Below are 25,425 nucleotides of genomic sequence, written 5' to 3' on the forward strand. Positions count from 1 at the left end.
TAATGGGGGCAAGCACTTGGACTAATGGCTACTTGGCAGGCACTGGGATTACTCGCTGTTCAGAGGAGGCGCTGGGACTATGGGCTACCAGGGGCATGACTACTTGCTACTGTGGATATTAGTACTGGGGACATGGCTTCTGGCTAATTGACTACTAGGGAAATTACTCCTGGCTATTGGGGACAATAATGATGAGTACTAGGGGAATTTAATGTTGCTACAGGAAACATCACTGTGACTGCTGGCAATTGGGGGCATCACTGTGACTAATGGCTCCTATGTGGAATTACTGTAACCAGCGGTTACTGGGGGCAAGCACTTGAACTAATGGCGACTGGGGCAGGCACTGGGATTACTGGCTGTTCGGAGGAGGCACTGTCACTGTTGGCTATTGGGGGCATGGCTGTTGACTACCGGGGGCATCACTACTTGCTACTGGGGACGTTGGTACTGGGTACTAGGGGATTTAATGTGGCTACAGGAAACATCACTGTGACTGCTGGCTATTGGGGGCATCACTTTGACTACTAGGGGTATTACTGTGACTAATGGCTTCTGTGTGTAATTACTGGGACTAGGGGTTACTGGGGGGCGCACTGTGACTAGGGGTTACTGGGGGGCTCACTGTGACTAGGGGTTACTGGGGGGCTCACTGTGACTAGGGGTTACTGGGGGGCTCACTGTGACTACGGGTTACTGGGGGGCTCACTGTGACTACGGGTTACTGGGGGGCTCACTGTGACTACGGGTTACTGGGGGGCTCCCTGTGACTACTGGTTACTGGGGGGCTCCCTGTGACTACTGGTTACTGGGGGGCTCACTGTGACTACTGGTTACTGGGGGGCTCACTGTGACTACTGGTTACTGGGGGGCTCACTGTGACTACTGGTTACTGGGGGGCTCACTGTGACTACTGGTTACTGGGGGGCTCACTGTGACTACTGGTTACTGGGGGGCTCACTGTGACTACTGGTTACTGGGGGGCTCACTGTGACTACTGGTTACTGGGGGGCTCACTGTGACTACTGGTTACTGGGGGGCTCACTGTGACTACTGGTTACTGGGGGGCTCACTGTGACTACTGGTTACTGGGGGGCTCACTGTGACTACTGGTTACTGGGGGGCTCACTGTGACTACTGGTTACTGGGGGGCTCACTGTGACTACTGGTTACTGGGGGGCTCACTGTGACTACTGGTTACTGGGGGGCTCACTGTGACTACTGGTTACTGGGGGGCTCACTGTGACTACTGGTTACTGGGGGGCTCACTGTGACTACTGGTTACTGGGGGGCTCACTGTGACTACTGGTTACTGGGGGGCTCACTGTGACTACTGGTTACTGGGGGGCTCACTGTGACTACTGGTTACTGGGGGGCTCACTGTGACTACTGGTTACTGGGGGGCTCACTGTGACTACTGGTTACTGGGGGGCTCACTGTGACTACTGGTTACTGGGGGGCTCACTGTGACTACTGGTTACTGGGGGGCTCACTGTGACTACTGGTTACTGGGGGGCTCACTGTGACTACTGGTTACTGGGGGGCTCACTGTGACTACTGGTTACTGGGGGGCTCACTGTGACTACTGGTTACTGGGGGGCTCACTGTGACTACTGGTTACTGGGGGGCTCACTGTGACTACTGGTTACTGGGGGGCTCACTGTGACTACTGGTTACTGGGGGGCTCACTGTGACTACTGGTTACTGGGGGGCTCACTGTGACTACTGGTTACTGGGGGGCTCACTGTGACTACTGGTTACTGGGGGGCTCACTGTGACTACTGGTTACTGGGGGGCTCACTGTGACTACTGGTTACTGGGGGGCTCACTGTGACTACTGGTTACTGGGGGGCTCACTGTGACTACTGGTTACTGGGGGGCTCACTGTGACTACTGGTTACTGGGGGGCTCACTGTGACTACTGGTTACTGGGGGGCTCACTGTGACTACTGGTTACTGGGGGGCTCACTGTGACTACTGGTTACTGGGAGTCTCACTGTGACTACTGGTTACTGGGAGGCTCACTGTGACTACTTGTTACTGGGGGGCTCACTGTGACTACTGGTTACTGGGGGGCTCACTGTGACTACTGGTTACTGGGGGGCTCACTGTGACTACTGGTTACTGGGGGGTTCACTGTGACTACTGGTTACTGGGGGGCTCACTGTGACTACTGGTTACTGGGAGGCTCACTGTGACTACTTGTTACTGGGGGGCTCACTGTGACTACTGGTTACTGGGGGGCTCACTGTGACTACTGGTTACTGGGGGGCTCACTGTGACTACTGGTTACTGGGGGGCTCACTGTGACTACTGGTTACTGGGAGGCTCACTGTGACTACTGGTTACTGGGGGGCTCACTGTGACTACTGGGGGGCTCACTGTGACTACTGGTTACTGGGGGGCTCACTGTGACTACTGGTTACTGGGGGGCTCACTGTGACTACTGGTTGCTGGGGGGCTCACTGTGACTACTGGTTACTGGGGGGCTCACTGTGACTACTGGTTACTGGGGGGCTCACTGTGACTACTGGTTACTGGGGGGCTCACTGTGACTACTGGTTACTGGGGGGCTCACTGTGACTACTGGTTACTGGGGGGCTCACTGTGACTACTGGTTACTGGGGGGCTCACTGTTACTACTGGTTACTGGGGGGCTCACTGTGACTACTGGTTACTGGGGGGCTCACTGTGACTACTGGTTACTGGGGGGCTCACTGTGACTACTGGTTACTGGGAGGCTCACTGTGACTACTGGTTACTGGGAGGCTCACTGTGACTACTGGTTACTGGGAGGCTCACTGTGACTACTGGTTACTGGGAGGCTCACTGTGACTACTGGTTACTGGGAGGCTCACTGTGACTACTGGTTACTGGGAGGCTCACTGTGACTACTGGTTGGCTCACTGTGACTACTGGTTACTGGGAGGCTCACTGTGACTAGTGGTTACTTGGGGACTCACTGTGACTAGTGGTTACTGGGGGCATCACTGGAACTACAGGTTACTGGGGGCAGAAAATGGGACTACTGGCTACTGGGGCAGTCACTGGGACTATTGGCAACTGGGGGACGTCACTGGGATTATTGGCTTTAGGGGGCAGGCACTGGGATTACTGACTATTGGGGCAGGGACTTGGATTATTGGCTAATGTGACTACTGGGGACAGGCACTGGGACAACTGGCTACTGTGTGGCAGGCACTGTGCCTATTGGTTGTCGGGGGCTGCTGGTTTGACTAATGGCTACTGTGGGGCTGTTACTTTAACTATTGGCTAATGTGGGCACCTTGACTATATTGGATACGGTGTGGTAGTACTGTTAGTATATTGGATACTGTTGAAAAGGAACTGCAACTATAGTGTGGCTACTGTGTGGAGGCACTGTGAATGTTAGGTACCATTATCAGGCACTGTGACAGGAATGGTACTATATTAGCTACTGTTACGATCTCTAGGGGACCAATACAACAATATTAAGTTTGTGATAAGAAAGATAAAAGAAAAGATGAAGTATAAAATCTTATACTTTTGTGTTGCTAAATCTACAGAAAGAAGTTGGGTCCGTAGGGCACTGAAATGGCAGGTAGAAGAATACCTAAATGTCTCTTCTGATCAGACGTCATCTTATATATTGTAAGTGCTGGCATAACACATTAGATTACAATTTTGCACTCAATACCTAATATGTTTTACATTGTGCTTGGTTCTATTTTATGTACTAAGCTGGGTTCTGGGGTTCATTACTTTACTAGACTGGGTTCAGGTGCTTGATTCAGATTCAGTTCTGTATTTTTTATTCTAATCTTAGTTATGATACTGTTTGTTATGTACTGAACTTGGTTCTGGTGCTGTATTTGCTTTAGGTACTGGTGCTATATATGCATTTGCATAGTTTCCTATTTAAGGAGCCAAATAGTACTTTCTAGTGCAACCATTTATGGTTCAACATCAATACTTTCTAGTGCAACCATTTAAAAGTTTCTTCAATGTACTGGGAAACAAAAGTTGCACTGTTTAAAAAAAACCCCTTATTTTTACACCTTTCACGGTGTGAAAAAACAGACAAATCCACCTTATTTACCAAATCCAATATTTATAGCTGAGTGTATGAATGTGTGTGCACATATCCGCTAAAGCAGGGGTGCACAACATTTTTCAGCCCAGGGGCTGCATAGTTATGCGGCAACTCTTCAGGGGCCGCACTATTAACCGAAACCCTAGATGCGTCAAAAACCACAGTAAAGGGCAAATTAGCCCTAACACTGCATTTGTACAATATACCACAGAACATACTACAATAATTATTATGGAAATTGTCTGAACCCACACAGCAGGTAATAATTGTATATAACTGGCTACACACAGGGGCTCTGATAGACCCCAGTACTATGCCCTGCGTGCAGCCAGCCAGGTATTCACACTTATGATATGCTGCACAGGGCTGATTCTAGCCTGTATGCTGCAAATATCTTGCATCAAAATATTACAATGAATTCACAATAAACTCATAGAATACAAGTCAAAAGTAACGTCACATGAATAATATAACAGACATCACACAATTGCTGACATATGGATGTTCCTTTTGTACATATTACTGGGGTTGGATGTCATGTCTTTCCTATAGACCAGTGGCGGAGAACCTATGGCACGGGTGCCAGAGGTGACACTCAGAGACCTTTTTGTGGGCACCCCGGCCATCGCCCCAGCACACCAGACAAGACTCAAAGAATCTTCCTGCAGGTCCGAGCAACTTAAAAGATGCTGCTTTCAGTCATATTTTGATACTTGCTTCGCTACTTGGGACTGTAGGAAGAGAGAGAATGAGTAGACCGGGCGAATTATCTTTGGAGGACCTTCTGCTGGTCCCAAAATTCTCTGTGTACAGAGGAGCCCTGGAAAGAAGCTAAAATGATGAAAATTTTCCATCTTTCTACTGTGTTGCTGTCCTCAGGAGGCCAATATGATTGAAATTTGTTGAACAGGAAGTTACTGCTTTAACTTTTGAATGGCACCTCGCTATAAATAAGGGGGGTTTTGGGTTGCAGTTTGGGCACTCGGACGCTAAAAGGTTTGCCATCACTGCTATAGACGCTCCCCAGACTCTCTATGATGTTACGTCTTACTGTATTCAGGGTCAGGACTTCCTTACAGATGACCAGGCAGCAGAGGGCACACCACAGAAGGTAGATGGTCACCATATTTATCACATATAGGGTGCTCTTACTGTATCTGCTGAGTTCTGGCTGGAATTGCCCATACAGCAGCTGTGCGTACAGCTGCCCCACTAGATGTGGTAGATGTAAGGGGTGGGACACAACCTCCCACACCGAAACGTCTTTACTCTGGTCTACGCCAACAATGTATGCCCCAACATGATGCTGTTGACATAGGCAGAACATGACATATAGCAGAACATTATAGAAGACTGCTCTGCTCAAACTGCTCCAGCCCATTCTCATCTAATAAGGGCTCATTCACACGCTGTGTGATGGAGAGGAGGAGGTGGTGGCCCCTACACCCTCAATAGAAAACACCGATGTACGGCCGCACACTCGCCGAAAAATAGAGCATATACGTCCCCGTAGACGGCCATGTGAATTTACCCTAAGGCCGTCATCAGCTTCTTACTGACCCTGTTTTTACAGGCAATAAAAGGGACTGGGTTGTGAGCCCCCCAATTATCAAACTGGCTTTCTGCTTTGAGGGATTTGAGGCAATTGTACTGCAGCGGTCTCATCCTCTGCTTCACCTGATGGAGACTCTCACTGTCCACGCTCTCACCATTATTCATCCTGCTGTACAGGCAGCTGAGCTGTAGTCTGAGGGCAGAGTATCTCATGTACTCCACATTACTCTGTCTCTGGGCAGTACCCAGAATAAACTGCTTGATGTCACCTTTCATACACTCCTACCATTCTGCCGTATGATCAAACATACAATTGGTGGTCTTCCGGTCATTATAGAAAGTGGTTATTGACTCCTTAAACTCCAGGTCCTGGAAGAGCGAGCTCTTAGCTTTCCAGTAGCCCCTACCACAAACCATAGCAGTGTTCAGCTCCAGGGACACTCTTACCATACAATGGTCAGAGAACTATATGGGAGTGATATTATACCGGGTCAAAATGGGCCTGCTGGACTATGTTATTAAGGAAGGTCTCATCATATCTCAAGCTCTTTTGACTACTGGAGCAATCTAAGCTACAGGACACACTATTAAATTCACCACACATGATAAACACTCTAGATGTAAAGCAATATGGCTTAATATGGCACAGGTTACAGACGACCTGTCTGGTACATACCTCCTTCACATGTCCCAGTTGTCCACATAAGGAGCACTTTATATGGGAACCTTTAAAACGAGGTTTCTGCCCCCACATCTATGGTACAGACGTGGATGCCCACGGTAGAAGCATATCCCCCCTCTCTGATCCCAGATAGAAGGAATGAGGCAGGTGTCTGGTCACACCATTGTGCCGCAGCAAAGTGATCCTCACAGTGTAGCCTCCAAACCAGAGATCCTCCTCATCATAGAGCTCGACTGGGTTACTCCTCACCATACACTGTGTACTCAGCCAAAGCTCCAGATCCGCCAGAGCCATCACCTCAGACTGGAATAAGATGGTGGCTGTTATCACCTCTGGTTTGGACAGAGGGAGCACCTGCAGATGTTCCCAGATCTCATTATTTTTGGTGTAGTTATAGACGCCCCAGAACAAGTCCAGATTGTACTGAAGTTTGAAGCTGATATCAAATATTCTGCTTGAGGGAACATGCATCAGGGCATAGATCTCAGATGCCTCAAACCCCAATAAAGTACTTCAGTAGATCTCTTCCAATGTAGAGTCTGGAGGGGATGTCCTGTTCTGGATGGTGTATCTAATCTTTACAGCCTTCTTCTTCTGTGGCGGGGGGTTAGCCGGCCTGGTGACATTGGAGAAGAGTCTCCTCTGCTGGGCCTCTCCTCAGATGATTGCTCTGCAGATGCACCTGGTGCAGGTCCTGACTGCTGTGCAGCCTGCTCCCCACTCACAGACACTGTACACAGCTGAGGGTTCTGTACACATACCTCCCAACTTTTGGACAAGAGAAAGAGGGACAAAAGCCCCCCCCCTTTTCTAAACCACGCCCATTGTCCCACCCACAAGCATAGTATAATATCAACCTTGACGGTCCCCACATAGTACGGTGCCCCTTACTTTGGCCACCCCTATGGACCTGTATAATATCCCATAAAGCAAATCAGCAACATATAAAACCCCTCTTTAATTTTATCCTCCCTTGACATTTCGTTTTCCACTTTTATTTATCTCCCCAAACTTACACATAATATTATCTGTACCCTTACTCCCACCCTTTCTCACATGGTGTGGTCCCTGTTCTCTATCCTCCTCAAAATGTAGCCTCCAGTCCTCCAGCCTCCTCCTGTAGCCTCCTGTCCTCCAGCCTCCTCCTGTAGCCCCCTGTCCTCCAGCCTCCTCCTGTAGCCCCCTGTCCTCCAGCCTCCTCCTGTAGCCCCCTGTCCTCCAGCCTCCTGTCCTCCAGTCCCACAGTCCCCTCAAGAATCCTCCTGTCCTCCGACCTCCCCCTCAGACATCCTCCTGTCCTTCAGCCTCCTCCTCCTGCCCCCCAGCCTACTCAAGCATCCTCCTGTCCTCAGCCTCCACCTGTCCTCCAGAATCCTCCTCCTGTCCCCCACGAGCCTCCTCCTGTCCCCCACGAGCCTCCTCCTGTTCCCCAGCAGCCTCCAGCCCCCCCTGTCCTGCTCCTGTAGCCTTCAGCCCCCCCTGTCCTCCTGTAGCCTCCAGCCCCCCCTGTCCTCCTGTAGCCTCCAGCCCCCCCCTGTCCTCCTGTAGCCTCCAGCCCCCCCCTGTCCTCCTGTAGCCTCCAGCCCCCCCCTGTCCTCCTGTAGCCTCCAGCCCCCCCCTGTCCTCCTGTAGCCTCCAGCCCCCCCTGTCCTCCTGTAGCCTCCAGCCCCCCCTGTCCTCCTGTAGCCTCCAGCCCCCCTGTCCTCCTGTAGCCTCCAGCCCCCCCTGGCCTCCTGTAGCCTCCAGCCCCCCCCTGGCCTCCTGTAGCCTCCAGCCCCCCCTGGCCTCCTGTAGCCTCCAGCCCCCCCTGGCCTCCTGTAGCCTCCAGCCCCCCCTGGCCTCCAGCACCCCCTGGCCTCCTGTAGCCACCACCCCCCCGTGTCCTCCTGTAGCTTCCAGCACCCCGTCCTCCTCCAGTAGCCTCCAGCCCCCCGTAGCCTCCAGCACCCCCTGTCCTCTTCCTGTGCCCCAGCCCCTCTTTCCTCCTCCAGTAGCCTCCAGCCCGCCCCTGTAGCCTCCAGCACCCCCTGTCCTCTTCCTGTGCCCCAGCTCCCCCTTTCCTCCTCCAGTAGCCTCCAGCCCCCCCTGTCCTCTTCCTGTGCCCCAGACCCTCTTTCCTCCTCCAGTAGCCTCCAGTGCCCCTGTAGCCTCCAGCACCCCCCTGTCCTCTTGCTGTGCCCCAGCTCCCCCTTTCCTCCTCCAATAGCCTCCAGTCCCCCCGTAGCCTCCTGCACCCCCCCTGTCCTCTTACTGTGCCCCAGACCCTCTTTTCCTCCTCCAGTAGCCTCCAGCCCCCGCTGTAGCACCCCCCTTTCCTCCTCCAGTAGCCTCCAGCCCCCCTCCCGTATCCTCCAGCACCCCCTGTCCTCTTCCTGTGCCCCAGACCACCCCTTTCCTCCTCCTGTAGCCTCCAGCTCCCCCCTGTAGCCTCCAGCCCCCCCCTGTCCTCTTCCTGTGCCCCAGCTCCCCCTTTCCTCCTCCGGTAGCCTCCAGCCCCCCGTGTAGCCTCCAGCACCCCCCTGTCCTCTTCCTGTGCCCCAGCCCCCCCTTTCCTCCTCCAGTAGCCTCCAGCACCCCCCCCTGTCCTCTTACTGTGCCCCAGACCCTCTTTCCTCCTCCAGTAGCCTCCAGCTCCCCCCTGTAACCTCCAGCACTCCCCCTGTTCTCTTACTGTGCCCCAGCTCCCCCTTTCCTCCTCCAGTAGCCTCCAGCCCCCCCCCCCCGTAGCCTCCAGCACCCCCCTGTCCTCTTACTGTGCCCCAGACCCTCTTTCCTCCTCCAGTAGCCTCCAGCCCCCCCTGTCCTCCTGTAGCCTCCAGCCCCCCTGTAGCCTCCAGCACACCCCGGTCCTCTTCCTGTGCCCCAGACCCTCTTTCCTCCTCCAGTAGCCTCCAGCTCCCCCCTGTAGCCTCCAGCACCCCCCTGTCCTCTTACTGTGCCCCACCCCCCTTTCCTCCTCCAGTAGCCTCCAGCACCCCCCTGTAGCCTCCAGCTCCCCCCCGTCCTCCTCCTGTGCCCCTGCCCCCCCTGTAGCCTCCAGCACCCCCCCTGTCCTCCTCCTGTGCCCCAGCCCCCCCTGTCCTTTCTGTAGCCTCCATCCTCCTCCTGGCTCCTCTCCCTGTGGCCCCCCTGTCCCCTCAGTCTCTTACCTTCTGTCATTCCATCTTCTCCCCTGGACTCGCGGAGGGGGCGTGGCCAGCCAGGGGCGGAGCTCGCTCCTCACATGATTGGTGCAGACATCATGTGAGGTGGGAGCAGGGGCTGGTCCCGCCTCCTCCCGGCCCCCATGCCTTGGCTGCTCTGCAGCTCTAAACTACGGGGGCTGGAGGAGGCGGGACAAAGCGGAAAAAGTGGGCGGGGTCCGGGACATTCTCTCCCCCTTCCGTGGCAGCGTGACAGAGCCCATAAAACAGGACTGTCAAGCTGAAAGCGGGACAGTTGGGAGGTATGCTGTACAGTGTCTGTTTCTGACTGCTGTGCCAGCTGCTCTACACTGAGCTGTGCATAGCTGAGGGTTTTGTACAGTGTTCGCTGCAGTCTGTGAAGATGGCTGCTGTGATAATGGTGTTTCACTCACAGCACTGAGCGAGGTCTCACTAACAAAGTCTGTACAGGGGGAACTCTCAGGATCACACATAGGAGAGCCATTCCCCTCCACTATAAAGCACACAGAGTCTGCTGGAGTAAACTCTGTATTACCAGGATCACATGCAATGTCCATCTTTAGTGACTCCTTCACCCTACAAGAAACACGTATAGGGTTTCCCTGCTACACTATGTTGTACACAGTCTCATAATAAATGTCCTTCTCTCCAATAATGTCCTTCCTCTGTAAAGTCTGATCACTGGCCACTCTCTGCTTCTCCATTGCCCAACTTTCTACTTTAGGTACAGGCTTTGTATCTGGATTCATTCTCTCTTTTAATAAAGTAAATTCACGTGTCAGGTTATCCAAGCGCTCACATTTATCAACTTTTCATTTGGGTCAGTCTCTTTCTTAATATCATCTCTTAATCTGGTTATTTGCATCTTCATTTTAAATTCATCTTTCTTAGAAACACTTGAGCTCAGTCCAGAAACACCACAAACGATTATAAAGTCCATAGCAAAAACCAACGCGTTTCAGGAGAACAGTCTCCCTTAATCATGGTATTGCATCGAAAAAAAAATTATTCGATGCAATGACCTACATGTCCATAATATACTGTAAAAAGGGCTTGCTTCCCCCTAGCAACGGCCCTGTGTTGAGATTAGATATGGCCACCACTGTTCGTCAGCAGCAGTTGTCACTTCCGGCCCTCCGAACCCACCAGGTACCCACCAGGAAAATGTCAATTCGAATAGCTCATGCGCAGTTCACATATACCGGCCACCTCACTCGCTAGAACAGGACGGCTGCTGGGCAAGTGCAGTAGTTTCACTGCTCCTTTTATATGAAGAGGATTTAGTAGTACTTGCTACTGTATATGCTCTGAAGCCTTCCTGTTCTAGCGAACAAGGTGGCCGCCATATGTGAAATGTACATGCGCTATATTTGTGCATTCACATTTTCCTGGTGGGTTCAGAGGCAGGGAAGCCTCTTTCCATGTGCCTGGGTGTCCACCGTTGCTGATGATCAGCTTTGTTGGTACCCTGGGCCTTTGCAAGGGCGTAGGTAAGCTTCATTCACACTACCCACCACAAAATATAAAGCAATACCGCAAGTATTCAAAAATGATCATTTATTGAGTAAATTTAAAATTAAATTGATGACAAAAACCATAGGTAGATTCACAGCAAAAAAACAACATGTGTCGGGCAGCGGACACACATAATTAGATGTATTACATTCCTTAGTCAAAGTGCATAATGCAAAAAATGAAAATATGCTATAATCAGTGTCATGCATAAAATGCAGATGTGCCATATTAAGCTATAGTCATATTAATATATTTCATTGTTATATTCCAAAGAAGGAACGCTGCCCAGCACCTCCCCAACACGTGCTTCGATCCCAACAAGAGTTTGTCAAGGGCTGGTGCTAGGAGAGTGTTGGGAGGTAATGTATTGAGGGCTGACCAATCACAAACAGGCATAAAAACAAACCTACTAAAGTTGATAAATGTCGTTTGCAAGGTGCAAGGCAAGCTCAGCCACATACACGAAAACGCAACTGGGCGGCGGGACATGCGAGACATACTCAACATCCAGAGCAGCCATGTGATCCTGCGCTCAGTCGAATTCTCCGACGGCACGCCCGACGTCACACAATTGCAGCACACCTGCTACTTAAATACCTGCGCAAACTCTGGGTTCTCTCCTTTTTTGTAATTGGTTCCTGTGGGCCTCTCAGCCATTCTCTGTGTCCACCATTTTTATTCATATTATTATTTTTTTCACTTTATACTTTTTAGTTTTAATTCTTTGGATATATATTAATATCTTTGGATACATACATTGGCCATGTCACAGGCCACACATATATATTCAATTCCGTATCTCCAGCGCACATATCTGCATGCATAACCTTATTTTCATACACACTTTTGTCTGCACATAATATCATATACCGTATATACGGTAAAAATGTGCTGAAAACCGTCCCCTTGGCTTATACACAAGTCAATATCCGAGGCTTATAAAGAGTAATAAATACTTAAAAATAATAAACTTATATACTCACCCTCCGGTGGCCCTGATGTGCAGCGCTGCTCCCCCGATGTCTGCGTTGCTAGTCTTCAGGCGTCTGTGCCGCTTGTCTTCAGGCTTCCGCGTCAGTCTTCTTTCTTCTGCTGGGCGCCGCCATGTCTTTCCACCGGGCAGCGCCTAGTATTACGTCAGCAGCGGCGCGTCATACTAGGCGCCGGCCGGGAGAGAGCAATGGCGGCGCCCAGCAGAAGAAGGAAGACGGGCGTGGAAGCTTAAGACAAGTGGCGCGGACATTGGGGGAGCAGCGCTGCACATCGGGGCCACCGGACGGTGAGTATATAAGTTTTTTTTCTTTTTAATGCTGGGGGCAAGCTGTATACTACTGGGGGCAGGCTGGGCTGGCTGTATACTATAGGGGGCTGGTTGGCTATATACTGGGGGGGGGTCTGTGACCAATGCATTTCCCACCCTCGGCTTATACTCGAGTCAATAGTTTTTCCCAGTTTTTGGTGGTAAAATTAGGGGTCTTGGCTTATACTCGGGTCGGCTTATACTCGAGTATATATACGGTATACACTATTTTGCTTATGTTTTATTACGGACTTTCACATACTTACATGTTCTGCATTTTTACAATTTTAACTTGTACATTTTTGGGTATTTTTTTATGTTTACAGCACACAGCACTTTTGTGAGCTTTATTTGGTCACACCATATACCATCCGGCATCTTATGTTTGTTTCTTTATTATGTTTTTTCCTCCTTTTATTTCTATTACAACCTTGTAAATGTCCAATGTAGTGGTAAAATCTCTGCCCTTTTCCAATATAGCACTAGGGTTTTCTCTAGGGTTGTGCACATGCTCGTCGGCCGCTATGTGTCTGTGTACCCGGGGCGGCCTGCCATTGCATCATCCGGATCACATGGCTGCTCTGGACGTTGAGTATGTCTCGCCGCCCAGTCGCGTTTTTGTGTATGCGGCTGAGCTTGCACCACTATGCCTTGCACCTGACGACATTTATCAACTATAGTAGGTTTGTTTTTATGCCTGTTTGTGATTGGTCAGTCCTCAATACATTACCTCCCAACACTCGCCCTTGACAAAGTCTTGTTGGGATTGAAGCACGTGTTGGGGAGGTGCTGGCCAGCGTTCCTTCTTTGGAATATAGCAATGAAATATATTAATATGGCTCTATAGCCTTATATGGCACATCTGCACTTTATGCATAACACTGTTTGCACATCATGTCCCACTGATTATAGCATATTTTCATTTTTTGCATTATGCACTTTGACTAAGGAATGTAATACATCTAATTATGTGTGTCCGCTGCCCGACACATGTTGTTTTTTGCTATGAATCTACCTCTGGTTTTTATAATCATCAATTTAATTTTAAATAATAATTTTTTAATATTGCTTTATATTTTGTGGTCAGTAGTGTTCCATCCTTAATGGAGTAACTACATGGTGTCCTTAGCCCATCTAGTTGAAGTTCACACTGGATTATATGGACTTTCATACTTGGATGATTATGTTTTGCCTAAAATGCTTGTAACAATTGATATATTTTTGATAAAGAAAAATTGCTAGATGGCAAATAACAGCGTGTTGAGCGTTTCATTCGTACTTTTAACTGGCTAGTAATTTCTGTGCCCCTTTTTTCACCACGCACTAGCTGCAACATAGTTTCTGCATGTCCATGTTTTTTTAATAGGATTCTTAAGCCCCATTTACAGTATATTATGGGCATGTAGGTAGTTTTTTTTTTTTTTTTGAACAATGAATTGATTAAATATTTTATTTGTGTTAGGGATTGAATAAACTATACTTAGTGAGGTAGGAATATTCCTCTAACGCAAAAACTTTACCCTGCCCTTTCCAAAATACACTTATTAACCATATACAGGAACCTTATTCTTTGCTGGCTGTTGTCTATATTGCCAAAGGTCATTAAAGGGGTTTTCCCGTTAAAGAAAATTCTCAAATTTCAATCCCCTGGTAATGTTTACACAATAAAGATACATTTTAACACTTTACTTAACAATTTTACTCAGTATTATTGCTGTTTAGCTCCTAACACTCCCTAGACTGGTGAGTGCAAAATCCCAGAGTGTGGGCGGGGACTCTCTAAGCAGACACATTATGATCCCTATAGTTCTGTGAGCTGAGGTGTGATTAGATTATCAGGGTTCAGGTTTATATACACTTCATCTGGCTTCTTAACAATGTATCTGACACACAGAAAGAGAGAGATGAGACAGATAAGAGATGATGAGATCCTTTAGATGCTTATTGCACACAATGACAGTCAGCCCTCCTACATCTCTGCTATTCCACAACACACTAGATCTGCTGTGCCTCCCCAGATAAATAACGGATCTGTCTGTAGCTTGTAGTTTTCCTCACACTGCTGCTCCCGTCAGGAACTCATTGGGGCAGATTTATAAAGCTGTCTTAAAGTCAGAATATTTCTAGTTGCCCATGGCAACCAATCACACCTCCCCTTTAAAATATTCATGAGCACTGGTAAAATGTAAGCTGAGCTGTGATTGGTTGCCATGGGCAACTAGAAATATTCTGACTTTAAGACAGCTTGATAAATCTGCCCCATTGTGTGTGAATCAGTGTGCATAAGTGAGTGAGCTCAGTCCTAGACTGCAGGGGGTGGGGCTATAGTGCAGGAAGCAGAGAGAGAGAGAGAGATAGAAATCTCAGCTCCAGGCCATCACACAAATCCAAGATGCTGTCCCTAACCCCAAGACAGAAGTTACACGGTCTCGGAGCAACTGAAATTGTGCACACCCGGACTGATACAAACAGGTTGGCATTATATCTGGGAAATGCTGTATTTTTGTTAACAGTGAATTTTGTTATCTTGAGTTCATTTAACCCCTTAAGCAAGCAGGGTTTTTTCGCTCATTTCTCGCTCTCCACCTTCAAAAATCCATAACTTTTTCATTTTCACGTGTACAGACTTGTGTGAGGGCTTATTTTGTGCGTAACAAATTTTTTTTCCCGTGATGTTATTTATTTTAACATGCCATGTACTGCGAAGCTGGAAAAAAATTCCAAATGGAAAAATTTTAAAAAAACCTGCACGTCACGTTCTGTGGGCTCAGTTTTTACGACTTTGCCCTCCAAATAACACCTCTACTTTATTCTTTGGTTCGGTACGATCGCGGTGATGACAAATTTATACAGGTTTTATTGCGTTTAATACATTAATACATTTTCAAAAATTAAACAAATGTGTACAAAAAAGAAAAACAATTTTTTGCCATCTTCTGATGCTAATAACTTTTTCATACTTTGGTGCACGGAGCTGTGTGAGGTGTCATTTTTTGTGAAATGAGCCAACGTTTTCATTGCTAACATTTTGAGGTCTGTGTGACATTTTTATCACTTTTTATTCTATTTTCTACGTGATGTAAAAAGGTGTAAATGTCGCATTTCGGACATTTGGGTGCCATTTCCCGTCTCGGAGGTCACCGCCGGCCATAACCGTTTTTATATTTTGATAGATCGGGCATTTTGGGACACAGCGATACCTAATGTGTCTGTAATTTTTACTGTTTAATATGTTTTTTTAATCAGTTGTATGGAAAGGGGGGTTGTTTTAATTTTTTATATTTTATTAATTTTTTTCATTTTTTAAACTTTTTTTTTCACTATTCCTTAGACCACCTAGGGTACATTAACCCTAGATGGTCAGGTCGTTCCTACCATATACTGCAATACTTCTGTATTGCAATATATGGCATTTTTGCATGTTATTTGTTACAATAAGCCACTGGCTCATTGTAATGAATCTGCAGAAGCTATTCAGCCTCGGCAACCAATCGGCGGCATGGGAAGGGTTAATAGCCGCGATCGGTGCAAGCACCAACCGCGCTTATTAGCGGTGGAGGTTTGCTGCAATATGCAACAACCCTCACCCTTGTATGAAGAGGACTCAGCCCGTGAGCCCTCTTCATACATTCCCTGCACCTCTGCACCATAGAGCTACGGCACAGAGCGTTAAGGGGTTAAGAAACTTGTCTTCGTGGGAATACCCCTTTAATATGAACTACAAGCTTTGGTTGGTTGCTATAGGCAATGAGTATGAGACAGCTTATGTGTGAGGTAAGATGTGAAGTAATATGTGAAGTGATACAATAAATAGACATATAGATAGACAGACATACAGATAGATAGCTAGATAAATAGACATACAGATAGATTTACATACAGAAATATAGATATAGATAGATAGATCAGCAGAAACAAGAAAGCATCTTTAGAAGTGCACATCATTCATCACTGGACACAGGCAGCGATACCACCATCGGCGCCTAGAGAAGCGCAGAATCCCGGGAGCGCGGAAGAGGCGGCTGAAGGGAGCACAAGAAGATGAGTATTCATTTTTATTTTGTTTGGCTGTGCTGTACATATATTGCTGGTACTTGTGTGGGTCAATGTGATGGGACGCATGTGGGGGCCACTATATACTGCTGGGACATGTGTGGAGGCTAGCTATAGACTGTTGGGACTTGTGTGGGGGCTACCTAAATGATGCTGGAACTGTGGGGGCCACTATATACTGGTGGGGCACTTGTAGGGGCCAATATGATGGGGCACATGTCGGGACCACTATATACTGCTGGGGCACGTGTGGATGCTACTTTATACTGCTGGGCATGTGTGTGGTCTATTGTATACTGCTGGGGCATGTGTGGCGGCTACTATATACTGCTGGGGTACAAGTGGGGGCTACTATATACTGCTGGGGCAACACCTCGGTATTTAATGTAAAGCGCTAGACCCACATTTCAAGAAAAATGGAAAAAATATAAACATACAAATCCTCCTAGCAACATGAACAAAGACAGAGGATTAATCCCAGGTACCCGCTGGATACAGCAAAATCTCGGTCTCTGCCCTGAAAGATAAAAACACCAAGCAGGGTCGGAGATCAGGCGGATATTAATATCAAAGAAAGATAACCTCCATGGGCAAATTAGACCAGTGAAGAGAGGAGAAAGCCTCCATCCTCAGCTCTCAGTCTGACCTCTATCTTTGTGCAGCCTACATTACACCGTCAGAGTCCCCATACTTCAATCCAGACTGCTTCCATATTCTTGAGAGGGAAGCTGCTCATTTCCAGGCCCTGGGCAAAGTTCTGATCTGTGGAGACCTCAATGCCACAATTGGGAGGGAGACTTCCTGACCATGCATCAAAGCCTAAAACATCTACATTGTTGGAGCAGAGTAGTGTGGATTTGTACTGTGTAAGCCATGGAGAGCAATAGAAGAGTGAAGAAATCAGGCGATACCTTTTTGAGGCTGAGTATATTTGATGGTGAGTTTTCGAGAATACTAGTTCTCGTCGTCAGACATGATGTTATGCATGAAACAACAGGTTGGCAATAAAAACATTAAAAACCTATGAGCCGAGACACATGAGCCCTGGCTCTTATCTGCTTGTGGACTCTAGGTCAGAGGTAGGAGGTCATGAAGCTGGCATGAATGTTAAGACCACTTTGCAAGGTGTTGAATCTCCTCATTAATTTATACTCCCATTCTTTCCTTTCCCTCTGTGTCTTAAAATGTCCCATTAAAATAGTTATCTGCAAATTTTCCATAGTGTGGTCCTCTCGGGAGAAATGTGCAGCCACTGGCAGATCTTTTCTTTCATTTTTCATGTCAGATCGGTGTGAGTTCATACGTTGATGGAGTCTCTGACCTGTTTCCCCAACATAAAGGCCTGTGGTTGGACACTGCTGACACATAATAAGGTAGACCACATTAGAGGACCTGCAGGAAAAGGTCCCCTTGATCTGATGTACCTGCTGTGACATAGGATCTCCAGTTGTGGGCTGTAAGTGACTACTAGTGACAACAGGCCTCCTGTTGGGCCTCCTTATATTTGAGTAAATCATCTCTGTTGATGGCTGCTGCTTTACCTATTTGGTTATCAGTCACTTTTGGTCTGTAGCCCAACTGGAGAAATTCAGACCTGAGCTCCAGGAGGTGTTTTTCCAGGTCTTTCTTGTCTGAACAGATACGGTTGTAGCGTATGGCCTGGCTGTATGTGATAGACTGTCTGGTATATTTGCGGTGGAAGCTGTTATTTCTCAGGTAGGCCGTTCTGTCTGTTGGTTTATGGAATATTGTTGTGGTTAAGTGGCTGTCTTTAATTTGTATTGTGGTATCCAGAAAGTGTATCTCCTTGTCTGAATAGCTCCGTTTCAGATTGATGGTGGGGTGAAAGTTGTTGTAGCCCTCATGGAATTGAATTAGGGCCTCCTCACCTGCAGTCCAGATGAAGTAAGCACCCTCCAGTTCAGCCATAAAAAGATTGGCATACTGTGGTCCACACCTTGAACCCATCGATGTTCCCATACACTGTAGGTACAGATCCTCTCCAAATGAAAAATAGTTGTGGTTGAGCACAAATTGTATGAGATCTGAGACCAGCAAAATACAGGAGGAAATAGATGCCCTAAAGACACTACTGGAACATGATACAGAGGAGATGAAGGAACGAAACCAATTATATTTCCATAAACTTCAGGATATGATGATCAACAACAAAAAGAAAAAGCTCCATAGACGAAGATAAAAATTCTCCATCACCAAAGGCACAAGTGCTCAGCCAGGTCACCAGAGCTGTGTTGTGAACCTTTCCTCCTATGAGCCTGACAAACATGAGAGGTCAGTTCTCTCCAAAGGTCTGTTGGAGACAGGACAGTTCAACAGCAACCCAACAAAAAGATCTACTTGGACCCCCAAATCTGGAACCAACTCAACACTGGATACATACATTGACCACCTCAGAAAAAAAGTGAAAACTGAAATCCTGGGGAAAAGAAAGACAAGAAAGACCTGGAAAAACACCTCCTGGAGCTCAGGTCCGAATTTCTCCAGTTGGGCTACAGACCAAAAGTGACTGATAACCAAATAGGTAAAGCAGCAGCCATCAACAGAGATAATTTACTCAAATATAAGGAGACCCAACAGGAGGCCAGAGTACCCCTAGTAGTCACTTACAGCCCACAACTGGAGATCCTACGTCACATTGCCAAGGAACTCCAACCGATTCTGCATAAAGACACAAGACTAAAAGAAATATTTCCAGTCCCTCCTCTCCTGTCCTTCCGGCAACCACCAAACCTGAAACAACTGGTTGTCCGGAGTGCCCTGAGACCTCCATCAGAAAATGGTACCTCACCCTGCCTGCAAAGCAGGTGTAAAACGTGCCAGCACATCCGCACAGGTGACCAGGTACCTGTACCCCAATCACAGCAGGTACATCAGATCAAGGGAACCTTTTCCTGCAGGTCCTCTAATGTGGTCTACCTTATTATGTATAACTTCATGGTAGAGAAAAGGAAAAAAAGTTGGCACTCACCACCTTTAGTAAAATTCTTCACTTTTATTAGTCCATTTTTAAATTCAGCGTACACAACAGGGGAGGGTAACAAAGGAGGATGCGTTCTATCACCAGGCGGATATACCTGGTGATAGAACGCATCCTCCTTTGCTACCCTCCCCTGTTGTGTACGCCAAATTTTAAAATGGACTAATAAAAGTGAAGAATTTTAAAGGTGGTGAGTGCCAACTTTTTTTCCTTTTCTCTACCATGAAGTTATACACTAATGACCTGTTACTGCAGTTAGAGCACCACACCGAAGTCTGTATTCCTATATTTTTGTCTCCATGCAAGCTATACCCTGAGGTTTCGTCCCCTCTGACAATACGGAAGTTACTACAATAGTGCCCTCGAGCACCCTCTCGACTATAATCTACCTTATTATGTGTCAGCAGTGTCCAACCATAGGCCTTTATGTTGGGGAAACAGGTCAGAGACTCACACACAGGTATGAACTCACACCGATCTGACATGAAAAATGAAAGAAAAGATCTGCCAGTGGCTGCACATTTCTCCAGAGAGGACCATACTATGGAAGATTTGCAGATAACTATTTTAATGGGACATTTTAAGACACAGAGGGAAAGGAAAGAATGGGAGTATAAATTAATGAGGAGATTCAACACCTTGCAAAGTGGTCTTAACATTCATGCCAGCTTCATGACCTCCTACCTCTGACCTAGAGTCCACAAGCAGATAAGAGCCAGGGCTCATGTGTCTCGCCTCATAGGTTTTTAATGTTTTTATTGCCATCCTGTTGTAAATAAGATGTCCCTGTTTTTATTAATCTGTTGTTTTAGAGGGTTTTTTTAATATCCTTTGATGATCACTGTTTAGTGTGTATAAAATGCTGTGAATTTTCTGTGTCATGCATAACATCATGTCTGACAACGAGAAATAGTATTCTCGAAAGCTCACCATCAAATATACTCAGCCTCAAAAAGGTATCGCCTGATTTATTCACTCTTCTATTGTTGGAGCAGAGACAGACTGCAGTGACCCCATAAACACAGATAGGAACAGCTATGACAGCATAGTCAACAGAAGGGGCACAAAATTGCTTAACATATGCAGAGGTCTCTAACACAACATTACAAGACCTGCCTGATAAACCTGGCTTCTGCCTAAAAGACTGCTTTAGGATATATACCATACAACTCCAGAGTGTAAAAAAAAAAAAATTGTTGGTCCTCTGATATATTTCATCACCTAATATCCAACACATTCACAATTTACGTTCAACCTTTGTTGAGAATTAATTTCAGTAAAATGAATCATTGTAACAACTTTTAGGTCAAATTGCTCACTATATCTCTTAAACATTTCCTTGAGGGTTGCAGTTTGCAAATGAGGGTACCCTGTTGGTTATATTTATTTTATTTTAAGGTTTCTATTTCGCCTCCAAGCCTCTGAATTTGTTAGCACATCCTTTCTGCCTCGAATACACACAGTGCTTTATCATTCTGGAGCCCTGTTGTATTTAGGATTACAAGTTGTGCCACGTTTTAAAAAGTGTCACAAATTGGGCATCACATAACAGGGAACGAACTTGTGTATTTCCGAAAATAATTGCCTTTTCCATCTTTAGCATTCATTGCACATCATATTTGGAAACCACATATATGTTCTAAATGCTCACTATACTAATTCATAAAACACATATTACACATTGCTAAATTCTCCAAGGGTCGTACTTTCCAAAATAGGGGTCACTTTTTGGGATCTCTGCTTTGTACCGCTAGGGCTCCCCAAATGCATCCACATGTAAATGATTTCTGTCAAACTTTTTTTTATAAAAGGCAAACATCCCTCTTTTCCTGTACGGCATGTCCATACAACATTTCATTTATATACTTCTACACTTAGGAGAAATAATTTTACACTTTTTGGGGGGTTGTTTCATCTTTTATCCCTTGTGGCTTAAAAAAAAAGGGGTAAAAGATACTTTCTTGGGAAAATGTTCACCTTTTTCCTTTATGAGGCCTAACTGGATCATACACCTGTAGGGGCAAATGCACATATTACACCTTGTTAAATCTTCCAAAGGGTGGGATCACTTGTTGGGGTTCTCCCCTGTTTTGTACCACTAGGGCTATCCAGAATGTGTCCTCCTGACACATGAAAACTTTTTCAGCCACATTTGTCCAAAACCTGAACAGCGCTCTTTACTTTCCAAGTGCCACCCTGTGCCCGTACAGTAATGTACAATCACAAAATGGGCATTGGCATACCCAGGATGAATTTCTTCAAACATTGTAAAATACATTTTCCTTTTTAGTTTCAAAGTTAGCTTTAAAAGTACAACATGTACATAACTTGCATTACAGTATGCATACATTAAATTATCATTCCCATTATGATAGGACATATCTTATGAAAGTGGTCCCCACTTATGTTAGTGCTTTGTATTCACTATTGCTATCTTCCCACTATTGTTGATTCTTTTATTTTCTCCAACCCATTATTTGAGGGATTAGGGAATGATGTTGCATGGTTGATACTACTATTGCCTTCAAATTGTATGCATCTCTTCATCACCCTCCTTCTCCCCCTTCTGTTCTGTCTCCTCTGTCTTATTCAGATATAAACTAATTAACATATAACTTTCGGCAAACCCAACAGAGGTTGCCTAATTCAAACAAAAAACTCAAAGCCACCCCCTCCCTTCCATCAGAAGCATCTACACTATACATGAATGGTGTGCAGTCTTATACCATAATCTCCCTTTGTAAAAATTCACTTAGGGATGGTAGTGTTTTACAAACTTTATATTTACCTTACGGAAGCCAGAGATTGTGTTCAGGCATTAGGGAGCCTCATTATCTATTTATTACTTATATTGCATTTGACTTTTTCTATTGATAGGGGTTCCCCATGTTATGACTGCGTCGTTACCCGTGGTTTTGCATTTAGCACTTTGTGTATTTTTCCAGGATGGAGAATTCTATTGCATACAGCACTTTATCTAATTTGTGCGGTCGCACATCGATGTTGGGTGCTGTTTAGGATTAGGGTTCCCACCCCGATAATATCCAAATAAAGTAAATCCAAGCACTCCGTGTGGGTTTTTGATGCCAGAAAGTGGTATTTTTTTTACACAGAAGTGATCAAAAGGTGTGACGTTTCGACCTTGGATTTACTTTATTTGCATACAGCACTTTGTAACTTAACAGTTGGGACAGTCTTTTACTTGACGTTACTTGTGGTTGTACGTGGACCTTAGTTATTAGGTGGGGTTCACATGTGTGTTTTTGATGTGTATTTTGTACACTTGTGGTTTTACTCCATCTGATGCTTGACATCTATGTGTACGTATTGTGCTCAATAAACTTGATTAGAAATTTTTTCGGAACCTATAAACACCGCTTCTGCTCTCTTTCTCTATAATGTATTGTTTATGGCGTTGTGTTTCTACATGATATTTAGTACTCTAGTGGGATATCAGCCTCAACTACTAACATAATGGTAACTTGAGTATTATTGCTGATGGTGGAAGCGGCGTGCACCAAATGGAACACCCTACCAACAAAGTAATATTAAAACCTAATCTTTAGGGTACATTCACACAGCCAGATGGGTGCACTGGAGAGGAAGAGGGATGAGAGCTGCTCACCCTTCCCCTATCCATAGAGCAGCACAGGGCCGGCGCCACAACACACCGAAATATAGAATAAGTTCTATATTTTGCTGTGCACCGTCATGTTGAAGTGAGACAAAGTGTACTCACTGAACAGTGACCGGGTGCCATGTACCCTTAGTGTGAAACATGACTTCTTCTCTAGAAAAAAACCTGTTACAAGCTATATTAACAATTATCAGTAGCGATGTAACTATGTCAAATACTCTTCAGGTAAATACAATTAACTCCGAAAAATGTGTAGCAAAGTATCATGCAGGTAATATGCTTTCATTTATTATTAAAGGGGTATTCCAGGAATCAGCATAATTCATATACAAATGGGTCCTTAAAATATAAGCTAATGTGTAATTAGTTGTTATTAAAAATTTTGCTCCCCTTAGCAGAAAATGCTGGTGACATAGACTGTAACAAAGAATTAAAATGCTACTGGCCCTTTAATCAGTCCGTAGATTTCCTTCGTGCGGTCCGTTGCAGAGCATACACAGGACAGAAGATGGCTGCTGGTCACATGTCCACATCACATGTCCTGCACCTGCCTGGGCCGGTCATGTGATCATCACTAAGTTTGGCTGTAGTCGGTTGGTTGCAGTGCATCCAGTATGGCCAGTGTTGTGGTGATGGCAGTTACACATCATTACTATGGTAACAGAGCAAGAAAACCTGTTATATCATCACTGGTAGCAGAGCATAAGAGGGAGGCAGAGTTACTGAGAACTAAAGGATCATGGAACTTGTAGTTTCCAGTGGCGGCCATCTTAGTGATAACTCCACCTACTTTAGAGAGGCCATAAATTTTGTAAATCAGAAAATCAAACTATTGAAGCTCCATTTTGCAACTAATTACATTGAGTATTGTTATATTCATTTATTTATATCACCATGCGTTTTTGTGTCAGACGTTCATATTCCCGGAATACCCCTTTAAGTCTTTGTATGCATGGTAGGATGCATCAAATGATGTTAATTCTGTTGTAATGGTAGATTTTTATATTGTGCAAAATTAGTGGATTATAACGAACAATTAATTTCATGACTTTTGTGATGAGCGTGTAAACAGTTGTTGATGGTGTATATACACTACACAGGTTAAAGATATTTAGCTCGTGGCAAAATTGCAGGATGGACCTAAAATGTACCCTAACTTTTACAGGTGAATGTAATGTGACATTCTGAAGGATTGCAATGCAGTTCACCAACAAATGTATTATTATTTTGTGTGGAAGTTGTTCTCTAACAAGGAGCTTCATTTCAAATTCACAACAGGTCCGGGGCGTAACTACAGTGGTAGAAGCTGCTATGAGGCCCACAGTGTTCGGGGGCCCTGTCATCCAGCCTGGCACACCTGCTGTATACTCCCCTGTGTGGTCATCAGCTACTAGGATAGCTCTGTTTAGGTGTAAATGTATATATCACTGCATAAATATGTGTGCAGGAGTGTATAAATTTGTGAGTATACAAATATGTATATTTACCCAGAGGGTTGGGGAGGCCATTCAAAAGTCTTATGGGGTCCTGTCCCTGCTACAGGTATTTGATTGCCCAATAAATGTACCGGTTGATCTACAAGCAGTACTTGTCATGCTGTTCTGACATCATGAGATCAAAAAGGCACCTAATAACTGATCCAAGCCTCACAGCAGTTTCTAATACACAAGTGACCACTGAGCTTAGACAATTACAGAGTGTCATTATCAAGTTGTACCAAGGATACAGATAGAGTAGAATAGTCATTAGAGGCAATTCTCCGCATTCGGCTCCACGCCCCTTCACACTCAAAATGGCTTGCGGGGCAAAAACAGATATAAGTCAGCTGAAACTCTGATTTTTACAACCTTTGTACGCCAGAAAAAAACATTGACCACAATAACTGATGCAAATAACTAAAGACTAAACAGAGAAATGGCCCTTACAGTGTTAAATTAACATAGAATAGCCTACCTTCTTGTGTTTGCCGGTCTCTGAGAATGTACTTCTTTGGAATTGTTAAGAAGCATTTTTGCAAGCGCCTTCTCTCTCTATTTGGACCCTCAGTTGGATCAAGCTGGCAAGAGCTTGAATGTGACGCTGGATCATACCAAACAGCTCTATAAAATAAAATAAAAATTACATTTTTTGAATGCTAAATTAATGAATAAAAGATACTGGGACACTGGAAAAATAGGTCACACATAAAAAGACAAAATAAGATGTTATAATTATTAACAAAATAAATACTATGTTTACAAATCCAAAAAATTCTTGGATTTATCAGAAAAATGGAACAGAACATGGCAACTTATACCACAAAGCGATCAAATATCAGGGAATTGGCATAATTAGCATAAACAGTATTTAACTACCACCCCCCTTGGTGTTTTTTCCCCATTTTGCTGCACTTCAATCTCATACCCCCCCCCCCAACTTTTCGGCTACAAAACTTTTGTCCCACAACC

General features: G+C 45.8%; 1 protein-coding gene across 3 annotated transcripts in view; it reads right to left on the reverse strand.

Annotated features, from left to right (window-relative positions):
* The window catches only part of LYST (lysosomal trafficking regulator), a 511,246-nt gene that overhangs the window by 134,171 nt on the left and 351,650 nt on the right, over nt 1-25,425 (reverse strand). For all 3 annotated transcript variants that reach the window (XM_072141114.1, XM_072141113.1, XM_072141115.1), the window contains exon 33: nt 24,932-25,077. In XM_072141114.1, the coding sequence (XP_071997215.1) occupies nt 24,932-25,077 (146 nt within the window). The remainder of the gene's footprint in view (nt 1-24,931; nt 25,078-25,425) is intronic.

This window comes from Engystomops pustulosus, chromosome 3 (assembly GCF_040894005.1).
Source record: "Engystomops pustulosus chromosome 3, aEngPut4.maternal, whole genome shotgun sequence".
Taxonomy (NCBI): Eukaryota; Metazoa; Chordata; class Amphibia; order Anura; family Leptodactylidae; genus Engystomops; species Engystomops pustulosus.